Raw genomic sequence first — 22,480 nt, 5'->3', positions numbered from 1 at the left:
AATATAATATATTCAGTGATTTTTAACCACTGCGCCACCAAATTTTAGAAATGTATTTGTAATTAATCCTTTAATAAACGTTTTTGTAGTATATATTATTTTATTTCACAATGAAAATTATTATTATCAACTATTTTACACAATATATTATAGGTAAATAAAATCTTTTAAACTTAACTTATCTTTTGTTGACGTTGGGAATCTTTGCTCTAAGTTCTTAATTTTAATGTTTCAATTTCGTAATTGAATAATAAAATTTAATTGTGATAATTTTTGTCACTCATGTTTTATACACATAAAAAAAATAAAAAATTGTTTGTCACAATTTTAGAATTTTGATTTTAAGTAATAAAAAAGTTAATATATAAATTGACAAATTAGTATATTGTTTCAGAATATGAATACAATTATAACCTTGTTAAGAATATTTAGAAGTATATATTGTATTATTAAATAACATATATTATATTTAAAAGTTCTTAGTTAGTTTTATTAATTAGTTAGTTTTATTAATTAATTTTAATGTTTCAATTTCGTAATTGAATAATAAAATTTAATTGTGATAATTTTTGTCACTCATGTTTTATACACATAAAAAAATAAAAAATTGTTTGTCACAATTTTAGAATTTTGATTTTAAGTAATAAAAAAGTTAATATATAAATTGACAAATTAGTATATTGTTTCAGAATATGAATACAATTATAACCTTGTTAAGAATATTTAGAAGTATATATTGTAGTATTAAATAACATATATTATATTTAAAAGTTCTTAGTTTTATTAGTAATATGTAATTACATACATACATACATAATTTAATAGGTAATTACAAAAATTTTAATTGAATAGTTAAATTTCTATTTTTAAAAATATTTAAAAATGTATCCGTTCTGTTATTATACAATATTTTTTCTAAATAATATGTTGAAATAATATTTTATTGTCCAAAATTAATATAATACATATTTTACATCTTACATAGTTATTCGTTTCTAATTTTAATATTTTATTTCATAATAAATATTTTAAACATTATCAAAAACTAAAATTCTAAATTCAAAAAAATTTTTTATTCCGTAATTTAGTAGTTTAAATAATATTTTATATATTTAAAAAACATTATTAAAAACTAAAATTCTTAATTAATATTTTTTATTCAGTAAATTAGTAGTTTAAATGATATTTTATAGATTTAAAAAACTATAGTTTAAAAAAATGTTACCTGATTAAAATTTTAATTTTGTCAATAAAATTTGGAAAAGTATTTTTTTTAATCTTTATTCTATTCGTAATATTATTCTATATTCTTATGTTATAACATTAAAAAAAATAAAACGATTTCTAAAAAATTGTAGTAATTTTAATAAAAAATGGTGGATGCGCTATATTCTCAGGAAGTTAAATTATCCAGATTGATTTTGTAAAATGTTGACAATAAAAAACTGATAATATCAATAGCCTTTAAAGCAGCAATTAAAAAAGTGTTGCAATTTTAAAGGAGCGAAAAAATGTCGATAAAAAGATCCGGCGAAATTCCGAGTGTTAATTGAAAATCTGCGAAACCGCATCATGCCGCAAATAAAATGATAATGAACGGTAATGACTTTTAAATAATAGATCGGCCCCGTCCGCAGAAGAGGGCACGGAAGGAGGGAGCAGGAGCCGGCGGAGACAATAAACTAAAAACGTAAAGGGACGATACGTAGAATCTTTTTGCATTCGTCCAATCGGGCGGGTAAATAGCCCGGTTCGCGGATCCCGAAAACAAAGACGGACCGCCATCCATCCCGCTTATAACAAAACAAATCTATTAAAACCCATCTCGCTTTAATCTGGCCGTAAAAAAAGTGTTTAGTGCTTAGCCATAAAGTGTATCGGTATCCCCCCACCGTTGGCGCGGATCCGGCACACCGGAATAGCGGTCCGTTTCGCTCCCGCACGCTGAAAACGCGATCTCGCGTCGTCGTCGTGTCGCCGCCCCCGACGGAGTGGTGGAGAGCGCATGTGGCGATTCGCGCCTCCCCTAGTAACGTATCTCGTGCTTGATCTGTCATTCGTGTTGCGTTGCCTAGCAGCTCGCAGTCTCTGCGCTCTGGACCAGCACACGAACGACACCGGGGGTTGTTTGTTGTTGTTGACGTTGTCGTTATACAAGTGGGTTGCTTCATAACATTTAACATTTTATTTGATGCGCGACCGCGTGACTGGAACATTGTGATTGTTGTGCGGTTCCTGTTTGCTGATTCTTGAGAAGGCGCGGGGGTTTCCCCCGAAAGCAGCAGCACGATTTTCGGGGACACACATAAAGTAAGTTCAAAAAATCTCTCTTAATTCAAAAAAATATTGTCTTTTGTTTAAATGGCGAGCCTGTTTTGATTAATTTAAGTTAATTTTTTAAAGAGGTTAGGTGTCACTTTGACGTTTTGATTTTTTGTTAAAATTATATATTTAATTTAAAAAAATTATTATTTTATGAAGTTTACTTTGTACTAATTATTTAGAATAAAACTTTTGCCATTCATTCATTTAATTAATTGAACAATTAAATAAAACAAAAAATGATATTTCAATATATATTTTTACTATTAGAAAATGTCAAAAGTGACATCAACTACGTAAATATTTTTATTTCAGAAAATTATCGAAAAGAAAATGTTCTTGATTGTAATAATTTGAAATATTTTTTTTTTATTATTATTGTTTAAATGACGGAACAATTAAATAAAAATAATAATAATATTCTAATTTATATTTATATTATAAGAAAATGTTATATTGAGTAATAATAATAATAATAATAGTCGTGTTTACAATAATATTTAAATAGGAAAAATTTGTCTTCCTTGTTATCATATATTAAAAAAATAGAAAGCAAGTTAACAGTTGAATTGAATTTAATTATAATTAATTTAAGAGTTATTTTCTTCTTTATATCAAAAAATGGCTTAATAATATATGATATAGAAAGAAGTAAAATTTTTTGTATATTATATATTTATATATTATTGTATATTTCATAAAATATGTAATAGTTGAATAAAACTAAGTTATATACATTTTCAATTTTTGAAAATATCAATTTTAAATCTTGAAAACTTTAATTTTATAATTTTAATTGAATAGTCAAAGATCTATTTTAAAATACAAAAAAAAAACTAAATTAAATGGCTATAATTTTATATAACTTAAAACAAAAGTATTATATTGTATTTGGGCTACATTTTAGATTATTATTTATTAGATTACATTATTGAAGTTTTAAAATATTAATAATATTTTTAGTATTTTTAAATAAATTAAAATTTATTTTCTTTTTTAATAAAATAGAATGAGCAAAAATAAAATAACCACTTTTAAATTTAAATGAAATTTTGTTCCCCTTCCTCCTTTCAATCAGGAAAATTTAATTTCAAATATTCTAATTTTTACTTTTATATTGGGTAATTAACTATATTAAATCAATATTTTTGTTTAAATTAAATTTCGTTTCCACTGTTTCCTATAATAAAAATGGAAAATTTATATTAATTATAATTATAATATCAATATTTTAAACTCGTAATTAAATAATTTAAGTTATATTTATTATTATACTTACTTTTATTTTTAGTTTTCAAAATGAAAATTAAAATAAAAATTCTTAAAATTTTCAATAATTTATCGTAAAATATTTTTGTTTAAATTAAATTTTATTTATTTATTTTTTTGTGTCATTAAAAATATAATAAAAAATTAATATAATTTTTATAATTATTTTCTTGATTTCAACATTTTTAAAATATTATTAAATGTTCATTTATATAATAATGTTTTAAAAATCGTTGTTTTATATTTATTTTAAATAAATTAATTTATTTAATTTTGGTTGTATTTATAAAATTTGTAACAAGTTTTGAATTTTTTACCAACTATTCAATTTTTTAAGAAGTTATTAACATATTTTTTATTTAAATAATATTTAGAATTTTTCATTTTACTTAAATTATGGTTTTAAAATAATAAACCAATATATTTATCGCATAAAAGCAACGATCAAAGTAGATGGTATGCAAATTCGACACTTGGTACATACAACCTACTCAGAGCAATTATGAAGATGAAAAAGATAGGGGTGCCCGATACTAATTCAATTACACACATCATGCTAATAGAGAGATCGAGATGAATTACGTCCCCCATAACACCACAACCTCCACTCGTACAGTCCTTTCGTTCTTTCGAGCCTATAAATTTTTTGGCGGTGGCACACACACACACACAGATTGGCTAAACGAATAAACGCAGATGGGATGGAACAAGTGTTTTGCCTGTGTTAGTTTAATAACCTTATTACAATTAGGTTTGCGTTTGTGTGTGCATGTCACATATACCAGTTAATGAGACGCATCCTGCGTGGTGAGAATTAAGTGCAAACTCAATTGCGACCTGTTTAAAAAGATTTGGGGAGTCAAAACAATTCGCCGCAATTTACGGCGCGAAAATGACGATTTCGCGCACAAAAAGTGCCGTTTTGGAGCCGCGGACGCGACGTCCCGTCGTACCGTCGTCCCGCCATCGGAAAGCCGTTCGTCAAATTCAGCTCGCGTCCCAAAAGATCGTCGTAAGGCAGGTTAGTGGTCCTAATCAAAACTAATTCCCGTCCGTCGCATCGCCGGGATATTAATGGGCCCGGCTTTAGTTACGAGACGTCACGCCACCTGATGTTCCACCGCTAACCTCGTTTCGCCTTAGCATAATCCAAATTTATTGGGATTTCTTCATTTGTTAAGTGCTCCGTGCTATCCGTTTACGTCGGCACGACATTAAAAATTTAGCAACGCGATTAACGTGATAATTCGATAAGGATCTAAGGAAAATGGGTCTATTATTTATGGAACTTGACGAAATTAACTTCCCTTCTTTTTCTCCTTTCGATTACTGAACGAAATGAGTATAATGTAACTATTTAAAATCTGCCAACATTAAAATCCTGGTGTCCAATAAATAATTTCAAATTTTTTATAGAGATCTTTAAAGCAAATTATTTATCTTCATCTAAGTTATAAGTTATGTACACACGTATGGAGATAGAGAGTAAAATTAGCAGCGATTAACATATTATGTCGGCGTCCGGGAACGTGAAGGACCTACATCCAAATTACATTGCATACGTACGATTGGGGCCTAATTTGTCGACGGGGGCCCCGCAGTAAGGGATATCCACTAATAGAATTACGGCCCCTATGATCGGCTTCCACACTCCACCGTTTTCCTACCCCTTTACTCACCGGAGATAGTCCGGCAATTTGTCAACATGGCTGTTTTATTGAAACTACAAATAATACCTTAATAATTCGTTCCCATTATTTTCGTGTGTTGATTCAGACACGATAACCTAACACTAAGTGCGTGAATTCCAAGAGAGCCTTCCTGTCCCAGAAATTCCCAACACTTTCCGCGAAGAAAGGGCCGTTCGAGATCGAGATGGTGATAAATCCGTTCTTGGTACTCGAGTGGAACGTGGAACAATTCGGGGGACATGAAGGGTTCAAGTGTAAGAAATCGGATAATTGAATTATCGGTGGCAGTTAATGTGGGCGATCACAGTTGAACCGTCATCCATTATCCGACTAATCGAGGTCCATGATTGTTTTCATGGTTTCAATTAGTGCGATCAATAAAAAAATCGAGATTTATTAGATTCCACTGTCGTAATTGATTGCGTTTTATTAGATTCATTGCGGAATCAGGACAAATTATGGTCACCAAATTGAAATTTTATACAATGAACCACCCGTACTTTTCAGGACATATCGAGTAAAGATATTCTATTTAATTTGAACAACTGCGGGGGAATCCCCGACCAACCGGATTAACTACGGCCAATTACATAATAAATCAGTAATTAACATAGAAATACAAAAGTAACGAGATTAGGAGCCAGGCACTGGGCCCCGGGGCCACGGACAGAAACAAGGGCTCGATAAATTACGGACCGATTCAATTTAGCCACGAGTTAGTCGAGTTTCTAGGTTGCTAATGAATTGTAATTGGCACGGAAAAATTCAATTCCGACTCGTTATTAACGTTACATTCTACTAGAAACATCCACTGTTTTATTACTAATGTTTCATACCGACCATAAGTTATTAAAACTACAGAAAAAATACAATCAAATACATATTTTTTAATTTATAAAATGTTAAAATAATAAATAAACAATAAAATTTGTTATTAAAGCAGCCACAACAAATAATATAGAAATGTATTATTTTGTAAATGAACAGAATCAATGGAGAAGTTAAAATGTATCAATAACTGAATCAAATAAAGAAAAGTGATTCTTGATGTTTGATTGAGATTAAATACCTAATTTAAATACAATAATCATCTCATTAAGTTAATAAAGATTAAATCACGAGCTCAATAACCCAATTAAGTCCCTAATATTTACGCTGATCAATCGTAACATTAAAATATTACAAATAAAACGGTAATAAATAAATCAATCGGTCATACGGGTTGAATGTTTTCGATCAGCGTTGAGTTTAAATAAGTGGCTATATGTCTCTATCAAGCGGCATTAAAAAAAAATCTTGAATTAATTTAAATGTTGTTCTCGTCAATCATATAATCGCATTAGGAACGTTGAAAGGGGTCATTCGAATGCGAACAATGAGCCCCGATGAATTTTATCTGCGTGACACGCTTTTAATACGTTTATTTTGCGTGTTTCAATCAATTTCTGTAAGGATGCCTTGTACTACAATGTAAACGTTTACAGAATGTCCCATAATTAATGGATCACAATTGAATATTGTATTTATGGCTCAAAATATTACAATTTCAAGTCAATATTTAACATTTTAGTTCTATTTTAAATATTTAAAAAACTAAATTTTCATTATTTTGTTGAAGATTAAAAGGGGTATATCCCAGAACACCTAATAAGTTTTAAGACTATTATAATTTTTTATTTTTTTGTATATCTCCATTTTTTATAAAATTGTTGTTAGCCCGACGCTTTGTAGAAAAGGTTCACATAATACACAATAAACACTACCAAAATTCAGAAGTAAACGAAAGACTAAAATTGTCGTCTGTGGTGTAAATATAGGTCTGTGTTTTGAAGGAAACACTGAATGTTTTTTTTTATTTATTTAACATATTAACACACTTTAATTTATGAAAATACCTTTCAAAAGAGGTATTACAAGAGTCAATATCTTGTTCCATTAAAAAGTTATCAGGGGATTATTTACGATTACACTGTATATCTCTATATAATAATAAATATCCATCTTTGCGACCGTTTTGAGATATTTTTATTTAAAATTCTCCCTTGTGCTTGAAAATAGTACATTGCTACAATATTTTCATTAATTTTTGATTTTCTGACAAGAAATTTGATAAGGAAAAAATTAAGATATATAGAATAGAATAGTAATGGTTTTTAAATATTATGTACGACATGCCCCTTTTAATATACAACAATAATTATTAAAATTTAATTTTGTTTTAAAGTAACCTAGGTGTCCTATAAGGTAACCCTAATCGATTTACAACGAAATAATTAAAAAGATTTTTTAAGTTAAAAAAATCTTTTTACTCAAAAATATTTTTTACATAGAAAATATTTAATAAAGTTCTAATTAAAATTTTAAATTTGAACTTTTAAGTAAGGCAAGTTTGGTTAAATTATAATATTTTTGCTTCATAAATAAAGTATTTAACATTACCACCTATAGACATCCTATAGACTATACCCCAAAAATTTAAAAAAAAAACTGATATTTGAGCCTGTAAGGTAGGTATTTAACTTAAAACCCAGCTTCACAATTTCTGTATTAACACAGTTTAAAATATAAAAAACACAATTGATACAACGGTTGTAACGTATAAGCCAATTTTGTTTACAACTATCACATAACCACTTAATGTAGTTAAGTTAATCAGAATTAATTTGCAGTTAATTCAGCTAATAACCCCGCCAGTGTGGGTTTTCTGTATCTGTAAAGTCGCGGCCATTAAAATTGCAACGCAACAGAAAATTTGCGGGGATTGTTCGGACGATGCAATAAATAATAGAAATTGCAAATCGACTCGGTGACATTGTGTATAATATTCTTCGTTTCCTGTTCACGAATGGATTCGTCGAATCGAAAATTGATTCGCTCAAACCGACTTAACAAAATAATTTGCCCAAATCAATAATTAATCGCACAAATTAATTCGTTTATGAAATAATAAACAATAATCGATGCGAAATGCGATAACATTAATTAAAATCGAATTTAATAATTAACGTTATTGAATTAATAACGATATTAAATGTGAATTTACGCTTAAACAAATATATCGCTAATTAAAATGTTATCAGCGCCATTTAATTTCATCAATATGCAGCGGCCGGGAATTAGCGAACGCATCGGAATATTTCAATCGGATTACCGTGATTATTGCCTGCAAAAACAAAATTGCCGAAACGCACTGCGCCGCGCTAATTCGCCACTCCCGGAAGCGATGCGATTTTTTTTCGCAACACAATACCCATTTCCGCACCGATTCATTATCGAATCGAATCTATACTTATACTATAAGTACACTGTGTATATTTTTAATTTGCATATTAATTGTTGATTTCTGTTTCAGATCGGGGGTAGCGGTGGCAGAGGCATGTTCTGCTACCACTGCCCGCCGGCCCTTCATCCCGGAGCACCTCAGCCCCGTTTGCCCACGTTGGAGTATCCGTTTACGCCGTCTCATCCATGTGAGAATTTCGATTATTTGCGCAAATTAGACATTAGTATCGGTAAAGTAGATGTCTAATTGGTTAGGGTTAGGATTGTTGGACCAGGTGGTTTACAATTTGGTGTTTGATCAATTGAGATGCCCTTATTTGTTTAACGTCCGACATAATGTCTTAATGTCTTGTTAAACAGATGATGGATGATGCAACGAATTGGCTCGGTTAATTGTGGATTAATTAAACGAAGTGAATCGGTAATTCGATCAAAGTGAGCGTGTGTTTACAACAATTTTGAGTGAGGGTATGATGAGTTTAAGCGAATGAAATAAATGTAAAGGGTATTTTAAAAGGGGATGGAAAGAGGTGATCCTGGAAAAAACTAGAAATTCCTCCGAGCTGTATAACTCGAGTCAAGTTCGCGGAAATGGAATTACCTCGGCAGGAGAATAATTTGAAAGTATAAGCCCGTTAGTGAAAAAAAGATGTAGAAAAAAGCTAAATGAATATGAGGTATTAAAAAATTCAAAACGGGGAAATTAAATTACGAAGTGAGCTTTCATCACACGGCAAGAGATGGAGAGAGGAGAGGAGGGGGGGCTTTTGGGGCCGCGGCGAAAGTTTCCGACGAAATCCTGAGACCGCCGAGAGGTGGAGAGGTTCCACGGTAAAACTTTATTTTCCAGTCGTACCTAATATAATTACCGCCATACCGGGGATATATTAATTAAAATCTCATGTTTAATTCAGCGAAATTGTATATTTAATCTGATAATCTGGCCTGTTCCCCGCGAATTAAAACCAACGCAAACATCGCCCGTTTCGAACTCCGCTAATATTTAATGCCCCCACCCCCCCGTTAATTGATTTAATATTCAAATCGGTTTCTCTACTTCCGATCACTTTTTCGGCCCGTTTCCGCAACCTCCGGGATTTGTCCAGATGCCGCAAGCCGAAAAAACGAAATTCTATAATATAAAAAGGTATCAATATGTATATTGATTTCAGCCCCTGCTCGCCACGGAAAATTGATAACGGGGTATTTAAATCGTCTCGCAAATTGAAAAAGTAATAAAACATCGGATGAATAAATAAAATCAATGCGTATGTCTGCGCTAAATGAAATATTCACAATTGCGGCACTCCACCGAGCCAACAAAAAAAAAACGTATTGCAGCGAATCGTGGAAAAAAAAACCGATAATCGAATGCGGGACACGATTACAAGATTAAAGCGCCCAGTATCTTTCACTTAGTCCGGCCGAATTGGGCCGTAAAGAGATAGTGACAGCACTTGTAATTAAATATTTAGCGAACAGTGTGTTTAGGAGAATTTTTATGGTGCTACTTGGTCTCCGGGGAATCCGTCAACCCCAACGCCACATGCCATGCTTTCCACCCATACCCGGATTTACTTATCCCATTAGAACCTCCTGACCTATCGACGGGGGAAGAACTGACAACCTGTGATTATTACCCGCTAATCCTGCTCGTATATCCAAAGGGAATCCAATATTTCTCTCTTCATCTGTGCATTTACTGGTGACAGACGGTATTAATTCACTCAATTTTTTTTTATTCGGGTCGTAGGTCACAAGCGCGCCCTGTCATAACACGATTACCTGTCATTACGGCGACACAACCGTTTATTTGCATTGGCATTGTTCTGCGAAATCCCCCAATTATCCGCATTGATCACAAGGAAACGTACGACGTTACAGAAACGCAACATTTCAAACAAAGAACGACAACAATTATAAATTGGCGGAGACAGAAGTGCAAAAAAAAGGGGGAGGAAAGCGAGCCCTTTAATGGAATGTGAAATCGGAATATGATTACGATTGACAGGGATTGGCTGGAAAATGAAATGACACCTAATCGCATCCAATGCTCGACAAACAATGGCCTTTTGTGGCAGCCGACGAGCCAAATTCCATATTATTTCGATGGCGGATCGATTCCGATACAAAAAAACCAACCGGGATTATTGAAATCATCGCGGATCCGCTCTTTCGCATCCTCCACCTTTGATTTTTATCGTGTTACAATTTCAATACATCCAGTCTTTTCTTTCTTCAGACTTTGATTTGTATAACGTTAAGCTAACAGTAATTATTCAATAATGTGTCTCTTACTTAATTAATTTTTATTTCATAACGGGTGACCCATACTTATTGTTGGTTGATTAGGTTTCAACTCTATATTATTATATCTAATTTCAACTTTCCATTCATTCATCATCAGTAATATGACGAATAAAATGGGAATTACTTGGTCAATAATATGACGGACAAAAATGGAATTTTTTGGCCAATAATTGATAAATATAAAGTAAATTTGTCAGTTAGAATTATGTCGAAGAAATGGAACAAAAATTGAATTTGATGGTCAAGAACTTGACGAATAAAAAATAATTTATTAATCTTTAATAGGGCCTAGAAGGAAATTATGCAGTTAACCAAATTTAGAAGAAAAAGTAAATTTGTTGGTCAATAATATGACCAAATAAATGGAAATTAGTTGGTCAATAATATGACAAACCAAAAGGGAATTTTTTGGCCAATTATTTGACGAAATAAAAGGGAATTTTTGGCTAATCATTTGGCGAACAAAAAGTGAATTTGTTAGCTAGTAATATAGCGAGTAGAAAGGAAATTTGTTTGGCCAATAATTTGAAAATAGTTAAAAGAGAAATTGACGGTCAATAATATAGCAAACAAGTATATATGAGTTTGGTACGTGTTTGCTGTAAGCTGCAACAGGAGATAATAAATAATCCTTAAAATATATTGACAAATTTTTAGAAATAATTGATCAATAAATGTATTATTTTTTATATTTTTTGTTGTTATCCAAAGGTTTGTCAACACAGTCTATCCATTCAAAATTATAACTATAGATACTACTCATTTTTATTCATAACAAATTTTTAATTTAATTAATAATCTCGAAATTAATTTGAATTAATTAGTATATTTAAATATCATTTTAAATTGTAAAATACAAATTTTGTATAACTACTTAAAAAATCGAAATAATTATTAAAAATATAAATATATTTATTTCTACTTCTGGAATTATTATTTAAACAACATCATTATTAAATTGATTTTTATAAATTATTTAGTTATCATTTTTTTATATTATTTTATATCATTAGTTTAAAATAGCTATATGAAATGTTTATATATATACTCAATAACTTTCATCAATTAAAATTAATTTAAAATTTTGTGTTGTATAAAATGAATACTTAAAAATCATATTTTATTATTAAATTAAATATATATTTTGTTTTTTATATAAGTCTCCGTGTTATAAACTGTAATTGATGAATAGAACTCAGTGAAATAATAACCATATTTTTAGGATCCCTATGACGACTTATTTAAACTAAATACATATGTACTACTTGTATGAATTGATTTCTAATACTCCAACATTACCAAATCTTTGTGTGCAAGAAATAACACCACCGTGTCTCAACATGAAATTCCTAACCAACTAAGACACTGTCAAAATTCCTATAAATCAATAAACACCACACGATACATTTATACAATATGCACAAAAGAAAAAATCATGAAGTCTAAAAATTGCGGAAATCGGATGCTGCTTGTTTTCATCAATATCCATCAAAATTGTATTGAGTATCGCCGATCAATAAAAAAGTTCTATTTAAATTTAATATATTCGAATAAATTTACATGGATATATACATGCTCCACTCTGATAGATTATTATCTGTATACGCTTATTTAATAAAATCCTATTATTTGGCTACAGAAATTGTAGAAAAAGTTGTGTATGTGAGTGTGAAAATGTACGTTGTGGTGGTGAGTGATATTTGGCATCTTGTAAGCTGCTTGAAAACTCAATAATCCTAACAGAGTTTGCGTTATCTCATTTCTATCTAAATCTACTTTGAAAGTTTTGGAACTTTTGGCCCGCGGTCACTTTTTATTTAATCATTTCTGACGTTTCTCCGGCATTTCTCCGCCATATGAAATTATCTTTCGCGCGGGGGTCGAATTAACTAAAAAAAAAAATAAATAAAGTAAACCCACTTTGTTCCCTCAACGATGAACGGGTAACTCGCCAAACTCTGTTAGTGGCCAATTTAATTTTTCCTACTTCCATGACTTTATTGCGCATTAGATGTATTCGCTTCCGGAAGTTTGATAAATTACATCATATCCGGGAACCCGGTTTAAAATTACTCCGAAACTCGTTCGTAAATATTAAAACATATGTTTAGCTCTTCTTAATCAATTATTATTTATTTTATTTTGTTGTTTTGTTGTTGCAGACACAAGTTACTCCTATCATCCGGCAATACACGACGACACGTTCGTGAGGAGGAAACAGAGACGCAACCGCACCACCTTCACCCTCCAACAGGTACAACCCGCAATTCTCCCACCATTCAATTTAGATTAATTTTTCCCATTAAATTTCCAGCTGGAGGAACTGGAGAGCGCGTTCGCGCAGACGCACTACCCGGATGTCTTCACGCGCGAAGACCTAGCGATGAAGATCAACCTAACCGAAGCCCGGGTGCAGGTAATTACCCTTGCATCTGTTAATGTAACCAAACAAACCACCCCTCGATAACCGCGGCGCAACATATTCGTAAATATCCCGGGCATATAATAACGCCATTGATATTTATTATGCGCGCCCGACAAGGGATTATCGGTCGTGTACAAGGGGTTGTTTGTGCTAGCAGGTTGATCCGCGACAGGGGGTCGTTTGCTACTTGTAACGTTTTGTGCGGGGGAACAAAGGCCGACATCTGTTGTGGCGTGCGGTTCCATTACGATCGTAGTGGCGGTTTTAAATTAAACGTCGCTTTTGTTCCACTTAAATAATTCTAATTAGTTTAAAAAAATAAATAAATGAATACTGGAAATTGTCAAATAAAAAGAAGAGATTTCTTTTTGCGGATTTCGGAAACAAGATAATGAGATATAGGAATGAAAAGTTGGCGAGTCAGTTAAGTAGGAGGAGTAAAACAACGTAACATTAAGCCAGTTATCAAATTAGGCTTTTGGAGCAAATGCGGGGTTGTTTTTGGGGGTTGAGTTTGCTACGTTAAAAATGCATAGACGATGCTTAAGAGACACATTTCGAAAGGTAAAAGCTGACGGCAAATGAGCGGATTATTTATTTTAATATGATAAAACGTCATAAGAGGCAGGCACTTTGCTGTTTTATGAAATCACTTAGGCAAACGTGTGATTAAAACGAATTTGATCTGCTGGAAAAGCCGGGCAAAGTAAATTTATGTTAAAAGTGTATTACTTGCGTTCGCGACGGTCCTACTTTAAAAGTTAAATGGTCAGATTAGTGCAAGCTTTATTATTTAACTTCGTTAAACCCTTTTCCTTGCGTTCCGCCGCCGCCCGCGTCTCCACTTCATCGCATGCGACGGATTTTAACACATCACTTATTTACGATATGGAGATCTAATTGGGTTTCGGGCGTAACTTCAAAAATTTCAGTCACAACTTCGCAAACTCTTACTAAACTTACTGATTATATATGGTACAAAGCTACATGTATTATATAACATTCTCTGTACATAATTATAATATCTTCGGCTTTTCAACTAGGGATAATATATGAATAGATATATAATACATTGTTTCCATGTCTATTTCGATAAAAAACTATATTAAATTCTCATAAAAAATACAGTTTGACATATAACACCAATATATTCTTAATGTATTTGTATTTGAATAAGTATGATTTTTTTATTGATACTTTGACTAACTTCAAAAAACCGTTAACGTTTTCGAATTTTACGTATCACATGGAAATCAATTTTTATACAGTAAAATTTTATGTAAAATTCGAAATGATTGTTTAAATCAAGTTTTTGAAATATTATCAAAAAGAAGCCAGATTTTGAAAATTGGAGTTCATGGTGGGACGTACTGATAAAAACTGATCTTTATGGTATTCTTCTCTGATTTTGAGAAAAGATAGGTGATCATTTTAAACCACATAAATATGGTAGTACCGTGATTATTAGGAATTGAATATAAAAAACGTATTACTTTTTCTTATTTTCTATTTTTTCTTACTTTTATTGAAATTGTCTTTCTGAGGTATTAAAGAATTTTTTTAGACACTTAAATTTGTATGCTAATGCAAAAAGATGACTGTGCAGGAATTAAATGAAAATGTCGAACCGTCTTTGTTGTCATTAAGATTTTTTCATAAACAAAGAAGTTGATAATTATGTAAAAATTATTTGAGAATTAACTACTTTAAAATTGTTATGCTTTAGAAGCCAATATGTCGTCCTTAAAATACATTTTCTGTGGTTTTATGTTATTTACTTTCTTTCTAATTTAGAATCTGAAATTGATAAACAACAACAAAATTTGATTACTACGGAAGTAAGATTTTGGAATCATTGGAAAGAGGAGCTGTACAGTTATATGAGAAACAAGAAAAAGATAAAATGTAATACATACACTATTTTAAATTCAAAGTACAGAAGATCGTGAAATATATAAAAGAACGAAATTATTTTATTCGCTTTAATATCAGTTATAGTATAAAATCCACGGAAATCAATATAATTCACTCGTTCGGTTAAACGAGTGTAAGTATATAATATTTTTTTATTTGTTTTCTGTGATTTTTAGTGCCTGAGAGTTATGGACCAATTGTATGCGATTTCATGTAATTTTCATTAATTTTTTGCAAATATTTCAATTCTGCAGCAAATTTTTGTTTAGAAAATTTCTTAAAAATTGTATATTAATGTACCAGTATAGTTTGGTATTAGTTTCAGCTCATAACTTAAACAAAACAACATTTGTTGTAAAATTGAAAAATAAGTCTTTATTAGTAAGTAAGTGAGTACTATCATTAACATTAATTATGTAACAATCACGTTTATCGAGTTCAAGTCAATAATGAACAGTAAATAACAACATAATCATTATTTAAATAAGGTTTAATAGTTTGGGGCATATGTACAGAACCAGAACTGATTTTATTACGAGCTGTGATGTCCGAGTGGTTAAGGAGTTTGACTCGAAATCAAATGGGCTATGCCCGCACAGGTTCGAATCCTGTTCACAGCGGATTTTTTTATTCATTTTTACTTTATTATTTATTTATTTATGTCTATAAACTTAATTAACTATGTATTTATTAAAATATGAATTATATAATAATTATATAAATTTTAATTAATATAGTTTTGGTATAAAATCTGAACATAGAAATCTATATATGTTTACAAAATATTAGAGAAAATTGAATTTACATAAAATTTAGTTTTGCTTCTCCCTTTCTTGGTTTTTGAAACATTTCAATGCGAACACGGTATTTCATGACCACTTTTACAGCACTTAAACTAAAGTAACCCCCCGGTTAACCAAAATTGACGTTTAATCATCTCACATTTGTCCCGAAACTGACAGCCAACCTGATTCGATACAATAAAATTCCGTCAAAACGTGCACCGTCCGGAACAAAACGACGATAAAAAAAAAGAAACACACCCACCCCAAGAAAATAGCGGAACGATACAAGACGTTGCGTATTATCTGACTGTAATACGACACCGAACATGTCCATCCCCGTTCGCGTCAGTCCACCCACGGGATTTTAGGTCCCGTTCGCGTATTCCGGCGCCGTTTTACAACGGGGGGCCACGTGTCCGTTTCGACCTCCGTCGGGGCGGCACCGCAAAAATCAAATTTATTTTTGAACCGGGTCCGATTCCTTCGGCCTTCGTCCTTTTTACTATCTCTCTGTGCCCGAACCGCCACTTTTTGACGTTGCAATTTTATTAGACGCCAATTATCCTGTTCTGTATCGGTTTAGATGTCGAATGTTGACTGTTATTCGATGAATTTTTATGCAACGTCTTTATTTATTTACAAGGGGTTAAACTTTAAGAAGCAGACAACCAGATTACAGAAACTTCTACTCATTTGTGAAAATCATATATTTTTTCTGCTGTGACGAGGAGTGTCTTTTAAATTGACATTTAAAAGGGTAAACTTAATCTAACACACCCTCTTGGTATCATCCAGTTTATGAGGGGGCAAAACAATGACCTACTCGAGTTAAAATCGAATTGTTTCTCTAATTGGAGCGTGCGTTCAGCTTTGTTTTATTGTCCTTACATTACTTGTTCACATGATATTTCTTGATTTTTAATTAGAGCCTTTCCTGTCAAATAGGTTGTGTAAAACATCCAGTTTTAATTTAACAACAGGAGTAAAAGTCTGAATCATAATATAATAATGATCATACCCCACTGTGATTTAGTTATTTCTATCATTCTAGCGATGATTGGCAACCCCCTAAATATGATAATCATCCCATCATCCCCGATAAACTTATTTGCACTGCAACATACACATTAAGAGATTCCTTTGACGTCCACCATCCCCCGATAGTAGAAAATTACTTTCCAATATTTAATTCGCCGTGCGCGACAATGACACACGGGGGTTGGTGGGGCGTCCGCACTAATGGGATAAGCACCCTTATTTAGACAATGATTGCCGGGTGTTACACGCTCGTTAGTGCCGAATAAAAACCTATTCATTCGTACGCGCAAACACGAACACCATTCGATGTATTGTTGCCTGTTGTTTTCTTGATCGCGGGGGGTGCTAATTAAATATTTATTTGCGGTTGTTCACAGTATTCTAAAGGGATGATTTGACAAATGGAACCTTGTAGAAAATTTATTAGCGACGTCCTTTAATGTTTGCAGTTGGAAACATTAAAATAAACAAATTAGATGATCAAGACGAACTACTATCTAATTATAACACATCCCAAATCGAATTTGTGCAATTGCCTTGATGGCGGATCGGGTTTCGTAGCCGGATCAAATCGAATTAAGTCAAAAATCTAATAAACCCGGACAGGAGCACACACACGACATAATTTGCAAAAGTAGGGACTGCCTCCCACAATCATCATTAAAGTATCATGTTACAGGAGCTGGCACGGTTGCCGAGCTTTGCCGAATTGTTCTCGTCGAGGGTAGTTTTTTTTTTAATTGGGTGGGATTGTCGGTGCGACGGCGACAAACCGTTTTAGACGAACAAAGGAGGCCTTACACCACTTCGTGCACAGTACATTACACAATTCGTTTTCTTATTGTGCAGCCCGGTTCTAAAGGCTGTGAGGGCTCTTCAAGCTGTTGGAGAGTTTTTGAAGCTGAAACGGCTGATGTCTCTATAGTCAGTTAAGTGTTGTCGTCTTGTTTGCAAATAATAATGTAATATAAAACATACATTTACTAATAATCATCTGGGGAATACTTTTTAATGAAGCCCGGACAATGCACCCTTCACATTTGTTCTAACGCTACAAGAGTGTTCTCAGCACAAATTGTCAGTTTTTGTCAAGGATCCTCCAAAACTTTACAGTTAACAGATGACCCAAAACAATTTACAACAGAAATAAATTTGATCAGACCATAAAAAACATCAACATTGTCGAAGGTATGATGGTCGTGTAGGTTTCACAAAGCAAGTGGACGTGAGGGATGCACGTATGCACGTTGTAGGGGTGGTGACGAGTGTAATTGTGCGCGGAGAGCATCATTAGCAGGCCCTAATTGCCGGCCCAATCTAATACACACCTCGCTGAGGACACCTAACGCACCGAGCACGACCTAACGCCTCCGGCCAACTCTTGTTTCCTTCTGATTTTTTCATCATTTTATACACTTGTACGGGAGGACTGTAAATGGGAATCAGTAGTTTTGGCAACAAGGTTCCAGGCAGCATCCCCAATTGGAAAATCATTAAGGTATCGCGTTACAAGTGCGTGTGTTTCCCATGTCAATCCGTCGCGTGTGTGACGGGCCACGCGGGGGCTGGAAAATTCGTAAAAATTTATAGTGTCAAGGGTGGAAGTTGACTGGAATTTATCGGTCTGCTAACCAGGACTTAACACCTCCATAAACCACGAGCGGCTCGTATAAAAACTCGAAACATGATCGAACATCTGTTTTTATAGCCTAGTGCGACTTAAGTGTTATTGGCAATTGATCCATTTTTGGATGAAAGGATTGTGGTTTATAGTATCATTTTTATTGCAGGTTTGGTTCCAAAACAGGCGTGCCAAGTGGAGGAAGGCCGAACGACTAAAAGAGGAACAACGGAAACGGGATGGGCAGGACGTCGTCAAACGCGACGGCGATACCAAAGAAGAAAAAGTCGACGTAAGTTTTCCCAACAAAAACAAGAACCCATCTAACACTAACTTTCCAGATTGAAGACTCAGGTGCGAACAGTTCTCCGGACGTGGTGCAAGACGAGGAGATCACGAGAGAAAGAGAATGTTCAAGCAGAAGCAGTGCGGGCAGAGAGTCGCCTGAGCCGATTAGAAGTGCTCCCGAAGCTGACCCATCGAATCCTTCGTCACCGCACAGTCCAGCTCCTTCGGCTTCTTCGGAGCCCCCGAAGCCACTTCCTACCCCGACGTTCTCGCACATGTTCCCATTTGGAGACAGGTTAGTTTTGGTGGCTTGTACATGTGTTCGTAATTAATTTATCATGAAGATTAATGTGGTTAATTACGTCTTCAATTATCCAGTCCATAAATTTTAATAATTGGCTAATTTCCAGAAACAAGTGTTAAATTTTATAAGACAATATTTATCAACAGTTGTGTCGATTACATAGCTAAATTACAACGGCAGTGGCGTAGTCATTATTTTTCAGTCAGCCACAAATCGATTAAATTCCTTCAATTAATTTTAATGGAACAACAATAGATTGAAATTAGTTCCACACCAACAAAACAAGAGAGGTACAATTTCCAACAGTATTGAATATTTAAAGTTCCCTTATAGTCAAAACGACGTACCTCCATGTTAAATTCACTCGACTAATTATTAAATAATTAATTTAAACACTTGTTAATTGACAACATCACGCACTTACAATTAACTAATCCATCAAGTCACCATTGAAATCTTCAATCTAAACGAGTCATGATGTCATGTGGCCCTTTTAATTAGTTTGTCGGCTAATATGTCATATTTTTTAATTATCAGCCATGTTTCCAACTCACTATTTCATCTCCTCTGGTCTCATTTCAGGGGAAGAGTCCATAATTGTTAAAAAACACATAAATTAATTTAATGCCATTAAAAAAATGTTCTTGCAAGTTTATAAAAAGTTACAAGGGCAACTTAATACCATCATAAACAGTGGAAGAGAGGGAGGTGGTTTCTGGGAGAATTCCGGGGCCCAAGACAACACACAGCACGCCCGGAATCTGATTAGCGAAATTCCAAATTATTACAGCTACAGACAATAAGGTCTCCTTTGAGGAGTCGGTATCTTTATAACTTCATTTTCCGGGCCCGCGACTAAATTACCTTAATTCCCCATTACGGTATGCTTATGCGTCCTTAACGCAATCATAAACATGGCGAAATTATCCTCCCGGCAACTGGGGCCCGCACAGTACACCACTGGTTCCAATCACGTGCTAAATCCGCCACGATAATCTTTTCGTATGTCTTTGCTTTTATATTTTGTCGTTGGTTGTTGTCGCGTGTAACTTATTAAGTATTTTTTCTTTTTCTTTTGCCTGTTTCGCATGTGCACAAACATGAATAAAGATTATCTGACTCTTACTATCTACCGTTAACGACCCTGAATTAGCGCCAACCTGAAATTGTGGCATCAAAGCTAGAAGTGCACAGAGGAACCTTAAAAACAATTAAAATATTAATTTTCATGCATTTTGCGACTGTGCGAAGTTCGTTGTTTTACGGTCGCGTCTTATCGCCGAGTTTAATAATGAAGGGAGTCGCGATTATGTTTTCCCTAATCATCCTAAGGCTTTGCGCGAGGTATCTAGTTTACGGGGTCCAAATCAAATGTGAAATTATCGCGCATCTACCGAACTCGCATGGTTAATTGTGTTGCGAAAATGGATTCAGACAAATCGAATCCGAGACGTGTGTTGCTGCGCGAATTTTGTAATTGCGTTAAGCCCAATTTGCATGCGTAGAACAAATTTGATGGAAGGAAATTAATCAATATGTTAACTCTTTGATAATTAAGTAGGATGTTAAGAGAAAAAAGTATACGTTTAATGTATTACTCTTGTCAAAAAACTACAAATTTTAATGATCAATTCGTTAAAATTGTCAAATTTTTTATTTAATTTATAAAAATGCTTACAGAATTTTATGTTTCATTGAAATTTTTGTGACAATTTTTAAAATTTCATTAAAATTAATCAAAAAATTTAATAATTCCAGTCCAGAAAATTGTTAAATTTTCCAAAAACAATATGCAATATTTATAATTATTTCTTTTAAATTTTGTTAATTATTTAAAATGTATTCTGAATTTTTTAATAGATTTTTATTCATATCAAGGTAAAATTATTAAAAACTGCATAATGTTAAGTTACGACAGTATTATATCCTTCAAAAAATTCTATTTATTACGTATTATATATATTGAATTTTTTTAGTTTTCTTGTGGAATTTTCAATTTCAACTTGAAAATAAAATATTCATTATACTAAGATCTAAATATACAAACTCAAAAAAATAATAATAATAAAAAGCCGCAGGATAGCGTTTTTTATGGAAATAGAAAAATACCACTTCTACTACTATTTTCCTAAAACAGTGATTTGACACATTTTAACATTTTAAGTTTTTAATAATTTGTCATAATATTTTATAGTAATTAATTAATAAAGTTAATTTATAATAAAGTTTAAAAGTTTAACATATTTAAGGAAAAAACTCAGTTGGATAATTTTTTTTTGTAAAATATCAATTTTGAGATTATTATTATAAAAAATTATTTGTTACTAATAATTAAAGTAAAAATTTCAATTTCAACTTTAATAATTTTGAAAATTACTGTGATTTTGAAAATTTTAATAACGGTCTCAACATGTGAAATTAAAAAAAAAAAAGAAAAATTTTTTGTGGTTTCTTTCACTAGTACAAAGATGCCAATTTTACCATTTTGATTGAAATTTTAATAATTCTTGTTCTGAAATTTTAAATTTTAATGATTTTTTCCTTGATAAAGTCAAATTTTTAAAATTTTTTAAAATTTTATCATGTTAATTCAAATTTTAATCCTATTTGTCTCAAACTTGATTTTTGTTCCTATAAATGTCAAATTTTTAAAATTTTAATTTTTATGCAAAAATTTACAAATGTTTCTTGTTTTTTGTTCTTATTATATAAAGTTTAAAATAAATAATTAAAAATTTGCGGCCTTAAAAATATTTGTTTCACTTCAGAAGATCTTGATATAACTCTAAAATACTCAATAGAGAAAATACAATAATGACAAGAAAACAAATTTGGAGGAGAAAATTTGATGAACAAAATAAAATAAATAATAAATCTTGGTGGCAAATAACACTTTATTCAATCAAACATTGAATTATGCAAATGTTAATAAAGTTAAGGAGTGTTTTCGTGTCCACGTGTGCCAGTCCAAGAGTGTCGGGCCAGTAATTTAATGTAAGATACTTCGAGAAATTACATTTATTGATTAAATTACGGCAGTAACTCCGTTGTTTATAAGGACAATTGGTTTTAATATTCGCGAGGTCTCCGCGTCTCCGCATGTTAAATCTGTTGCGGCTGGTCGATTTTATGACTTAATAATTTCAGAATTTTGTTTTTTTCGCTCCTTAAACTGGAGCATGCACGGTCTAATTACATTTGACTTAATTACTCATTAAAATAGTTCTAACT

The 22,480-nt window shown here is 32.2% G+C and overlaps 1 protein-coding gene and 1 non-coding gene across 2 annotated transcripts in view; both read left to right on the top strand.

The window, feature by feature from the left end:
* The first annotated feature begins 2,087 nt into the window (after nt 1-2,087).
* LOC109603531 (dorsal root ganglia homeobox protein) overlaps nt 2,088-22,480 on the top strand; it is a 31,530-nt gene continuing 11,137 nt past the window's right edge. Inside the window, exons 1-6 of the mRNA XM_049970398.1 lie at nt 2,088-2,310; nt 8,635-8,752; nt 13,037-13,128; nt 13,189-13,290; nt 18,827-18,949; nt 18,999-19,240. Of these exons, the coding sequence (XP_049826355.1) occupies nt 8,659-8,752; nt 13,037-13,128; nt 13,189-13,290; nt 18,827-18,949; nt 18,999-19,240 (653 nt within the window). The 5' untranslated portion in view covers nt 2,088-2,310; nt 8,635-8,658. The remainder of the gene's footprint in view (nt 2,311-8,634; nt 8,753-13,036; nt 13,129-13,188; nt 13,291-18,826; nt 18,950-18,998; nt 19,241-22,480) is intronic.
* Nucleotides 15,752-15,833, top strand: Trnas-cga (transfer RNA serine (anticodon CGA)). The gene has a single exon. It is a non-coding gene; the product is annotated as a tRNA-Ser (tRNA).

Source organism: Aethina tumida, chromosome 1, assembly GCF_024364675.1.
Source record: "Aethina tumida isolate Nest 87 chromosome 1, icAetTumi1.1, whole genome shotgun sequence".
NCBI lineage: Eukaryota > Metazoa > Arthropoda > Insecta > Coleoptera > Nitidulidae > Aethina > Aethina tumida.
Note: the sequence above shows the minus strand (reverse complement) of the source record. Positions and strands in the feature narration are given on the sequence as shown.